The sequence below is a fragment of the Cinclus cinclus genome, chromosome 32 (genome assembly GCF_963662255.1).
Source record: "Cinclus cinclus chromosome 32, bCinCin1.1, whole genome shotgun sequence".
NCBI lineage: Eukaryota > Metazoa > Chordata > Aves > Passeriformes > Cinclidae > Cinclus > Cinclus cinclus.
Genome location: NC_085077.1, coordinates 1,204,778 through 1,209,675, shown reverse-complemented (window position 1 = coordinate 1,209,675; position 4,898 = coordinate 1,204,778). Strand labels below are relative to the sequence as shown.

General features: G+C 64.8%; 1 protein-coding gene across 1 annotated transcript in view; it reads right to left on the bottom strand.

Annotated features, from left to right (window-relative positions):
- The window catches only part of LOC134055408 (noelin-2-like), a 6,565-nt gene extending 5,887 nt beyond the window's left edge, over positions 1–678 (bottom strand). The window contains exon 1 of the mRNA XM_062511744.1: positions 394–678. Coding sequence (XP_062367728.1) covers positions 394–610 — 217 coding nt within the window. The 5' untranslated portion in view covers positions 611–678. The remainder of the gene's footprint in view (positions 1–393) is intronic.
- Between the last annotated feature and the right edge of the window lie 4,220 nt (positions 679–4,898).

Genomic DNA, 4,898 nt, shown 5'->3' with positions numbered 1-4,898 from the left:
GGGGGTCCCAAAAATTTTGGGGACGATTTTGGGGGGGAGGGGAGGGGTGGTCCCGGCGCACCGAAAATCACCGGGGGGGGGGGTGGGGGGGTTGGAGGGGGAGGGGAAAGGGGAGGGGAGGGGGAGGGGAGGGGGGAGGGGGCGGCCCACGGGAGGGGGGAGGGGGCGGCCCACCCCTCCCCCACCTCTGCCGCATCTCCCGCACCTCCCCCCCCCCCTTCCCTCCCCCCCAAAAAAAAAAAAAAAAAAATAAAATCGGGGGAAAAAAAAACGAACAAAAATATTTAAAAAAATGAACAAATTTGTTTTTGTTTTGTTGCTTTTTTTTTATTCCCCCCCCCCCCTCTCCCTCCCCTCCCCCCCCCCCATAAAACGGAGGGGATCAGGCGGTACCGGGTGGATGGGGGAGGGGTCGGGTCGGGTCGGGTCGGGTCGGGTCGGGTGGGGGAGGGGAGTGGAGGGGGTGACTCACGATTTTTTGCGAGGTTCCGGCCCGGGACTCGGCGGTGCCGTTGAGCCCCACGAGGGACGGGAGGGTCTGGGACATCCAGTTGGTGACCATGGCCACGGTGCTGAGCAGCGCCCCGAGCTTCAGCAGCGGCACCGACATCGCCCCCGAGCCGGGACCGCTACCGGGACCGCTACCGGGACCGTCACCGGGACCGTCACCGGGACCGCTACAGGAACCGCTACCGGAACCGCTACCGGGACCGTCACCGGAACCGCTACAGGAACCGCTACCGGGACCGCCACCGGAACCGTCACCGGGACCGTCACCGGAACCGCTACAGGAACCGCTACCGGGACCGTCACCGGGACCGTCACCGGGACCGTCACCGGAACCGTTACCGGAACCGTCACCGGAACCGTCACCGGGACCGTCACCGGGACCGTCACCGGAACCGTCACCGGGACCGCCACCGGGACCGCTACAGGAACCGCTACCGGAACCGCTACCGGGACCGTCACCGGGACCGTCACCGGGACCGTCACCGGAACCGTCACCGGGACCGCCACCGGGACCGCTACAGGAACCGCTACCGGAACCGTCACCGGGACCGTCACCGGAACCGTTACCGGGACCGTCACCGGGACCGTCACCGGAACCGTTACCGGGACCGTCACCGCAACCGCCACCGGGACCGTCACCGGAACCGTTACCGGGACCGTCACCGGAACCGTTACCGGGACCGCCACCGGGACCGCCACCGGGACCGTCACCGGAACCGTCACCGGAACCGCTACAGGAACCGCTACAGGAACCGCTACCGGGACCGTCACCGGAACCGTCACCGGAACCGCTACAGGAACCGCTACAGGAACCGCTACCGGGACCGTCACCGGGACCGTCACCGGAACCGCTACCGGAACCGCTACCGGAACCGCCCCGAGCCCATCACGCTGCAACCCCCACCCCCCCCTTCCCCCGGTAATACCGGGGAGAACGGGAGGGGGGAGGGTAGGGAGGGGAGGGAGGACGGGGGGAGGGAGAGGGGGGGTTTGGGGGGAGCTCCGCGTTTAAAAATGCGGCGGAGGGGGCGGGGAGGGGGGAGGGGAACGGGGAACGGGAATGGAAACCGGGAATGGGGACAGGGAACCGGGAACGGGAATGGGGACCGGGAATGGAAACCGGGAACAGGGACCGGGAATGGGGACCGGGAACCGGGAATGGGGACCGGGAATGGGAAAGGTGAATGGGGACGGGGAACCGGGAACCGGGACCGGGAATGGGGACCGGGAACAGGGACCGGGAATGGAAACCGGGAACGGGGACCGGGAACCGGGAATGGGGACCGGGAACGGGGACCGGGAACCGGGACCGGGAACGGGGACCGGGAACCGGGAATGGGGACCGGGAACGGGGACCGGGAACGGGGACCGGGAACCGGGACCGGGAATGGAGACCGGGAATGGGGACCGGGAATGGGGACCGGGAATGGGAACCGGGAATGGGGACCGGGAATCAGGAGTGGGAACGGGAACCTGGAATGGCACCGGGAACGGGAACCGGGAATCAGGAATGGCACCGGGAATTGGAGGTGGTACCGGGAATGGCACCGGGAACCGGGGATGGATCGATTGGATCCCGCCCCGGTTTAAAAAATGCGGCACCGAAAAACGGGAATGGCACCGGGAATGGCACCGGGAATGGCACCGGGAATGGCACCGGTGGACCCGAGAATTGGAGGTGGAAGCGAAAACCGGGGATGGAACCGGGAACCGAGGGTGGTACCGGTGCCACCAACACCCGGTACCGGCGCTATCGGAACCCCCCCGGCCCCGAGGTTTTAAATCGGTCCCGGGACCCCCCGAACCCCCCCCAGTCCCGGGGGTGTCCCCGGTACCGGATCCGGAGCCGCTCCGGGCCCGCTCGGAGCCGCCCCCGCTGGGAGCGGGGCCCGGGGCTGATGCGGCCCCGAACGGCCCCGAACGGCTCCGAACGGCCCCGAACGGCTCCGAACCGGGGCGGGACCGGCACCGGCACCGGGGAGGGATCGGGACGGGTTTAGGGCGGGTTTAGGGCGGGACCAGCACCGGGATCGGGGCGGGTTTAGGGCGGGTTTGGGGCGGGTTTGGGGCGGGTTTAGGGCCGGGTTTAGGGCGGGACCGGCACCGGGATCGGGGCGGGTTTAGGGTGGGTTTAGGGCGGGTTTGGGGCGGATTTAGGGCCGGGTTTGGGGCGGGACCAGCACCGGGATCGGGGCGGGTTTGGGGCGGGTTTGGGGAGGGACCAGCACCGGGATCAGGACGGGTTTAGGGCGGGTTTAGGGCGGGTTTGGGGCGGGTTTGGGGCGGGTTTGGGGCGGGTTTAGGGCGGGTTTAGGGCGGGTTTAGGGCGGGTTTAGGGTGGGTTTAGGGCGGGTTTGGGGCGGGTTTGGGGCGGGTTTGGGGCGGGTTTGGGGCGGGTTTAGGGTGGGTTTGGGGCGGGTTTGGGGCGGGACCAGCAACGGGATCGGGGCGGGTTTAGGGCGGGTTTAGGGCGGGATCGGGGCGGGTTTAGGGTGGGTTTAGGGTGGGTTTAGGGCCGATTTGGGGCGGGTTTAGGGTGGGTTTAGGGCGGGACCGGCACCGGGATCGGGGCGGGTTTGGGATGGGTTTGGGGTGGGTTTAGGGTTGGATTAGGGCGGGTTTAGGGTTGGATCGGGGCGGGTTTGGGATGGGTTTAGGGCGCGTTTAGGGCGGGTTTGAGCCGGGTTTAGGGCGGATTTAGGGCGGGTTTGAGGCGGAACCGGCACCGGGGCTGGGACGGGATTAGGGCGGGTTTAGAAGGGGTTTAGAACCGGGTTTAGGGGGGACTTTAGTGGGGGTTTGGGGCAGGTTTAGGGGCTGAGTTTAGGCCGGGTTTAGGATGGGTTTAGGATGCGTTAAAGGTGGGTTTAGAGCTGGGTTTAGGGCGGGTTTAGAGCCGGGTTTAGGATGGGTTTGAGCCGAGTTTAGGGCGGGTTTAGAGCCGGGTTTAGGATGGGTTTGAGCCGAGTTTAGGGCGGGTTTAGAGCCGGGTTTAGGATGGGTTTGAGCCGAGTTTAGGGCGGGTTTAGAGCCGGGTTTAGGATGGGTTTGAGCCGAGTTTAGGGCGGTTTTAGGGGAGATTTAGGGCGGGTTTAGAGCCGGCTTTAGGGCGGGTTTAGGGGAGATTTAGGATGGGTTTGAGCCGGGTTTAGAGCCGGGTTTAGGGCCGGGTTTAGAGCCGGCTTTAGGGGAGATTTAGGGCGGGTTTAGAGCCGGGTTTAGGGCGGGTTTAGGGGAGATTTAGGATGGGTTTGAGCCGGGTTTAGAGCCGGGTTTAGGGCCGGGTTTAGAGCCGGCTTTAGGGGAGATTTAGGGCGGGTTTAGGGCGGGTTTAGAGCCGGGTTTAGGGCCGAGTTTAGGGCGGGTTTAGAGCGGGTTTAGAGCCGGGTTTGAGTCGAGTTTAGGGCCGGGTTTAGGGCCGGGTTTAGGGCGGGTTTGAGTCGAGTTTAGGGCCGGGTTTAGGGCCGGGTTTAGGGCCGGGTTTAGGGCCGGGTTTAGGGCTGGGTTTAAGAGGGGTTTGGGTGGGACCCCCCCCCCAAAAACTCCCGGGACCCCAAAATCTGCCGGGTTCGGGGCTTTGGGGTGGAATTTTGGGGTTCCCCTTTATCCCAGTATCCCCCAGTTCAAACTGGGAATGGTCTCATTGTTCCCAGTGTCCCCCAGTATCTCCCAGTTCAAACTGGGAGGGTCTGAGGGTGTCCCCAGTGCCCCCCAGTGGCTCCCAGTTCAAACTGGGAGGGTCCCCAGTGTCCCCCAGTTTAAACTGGGAATGGTCTCATTGTTCCCAGTGTCCCCCAGTATCTCCCAGTTCAAACTGGGAGGGTCTGAGGGTGTCCCCAGTGCCCCCCAGTGTCTCCCAGTTCAAACTGGGAGGGTCCCCAGTGTCCCCCAGTTTAAACTGGGAATGGTCTCAGTGTTCCCAGTGTCCCCCAGTATCTCCCAGTTCAAACTGGGAGGGTCTGAGGGTGTCCCAAGTGTCCCCCAGTTAGAACTGGGAGGGTCCCCAGTATCCCCCAGTTCAAACTGGGAGTGTCCCCAGTGCCCCCCAGTGTCTCCCAGTTCAAACTGGGGGTGTCCCCAGTGCCCCCCAGTGTCTCCCAGTTCAAACTGGGGGTGTCTGAGGGTGTCCCCAGTGGCCCCCAGTGTCTCCCAGTTCAAACTGGGGGTGTCCCCAGTGCCCCCCAGTGGCTCCCAGTTCAAACTGGGAGTGTCCCCAGTGCCCCCCAGTGTCTCCCAGTTCAAACTGGGGGTGTCCCCCAGTGCCCCCCAGTGGCTCCCAGTTCAAACTGGGAGTGTCTGAGGGTGTCCCCAGTGCCCCCCAGTGTCTCCCAGTTCAAACTGGGGGTGTCCCCAGTGCCCCCCAGTATCTCCCAGTTCAAACTAGGGGT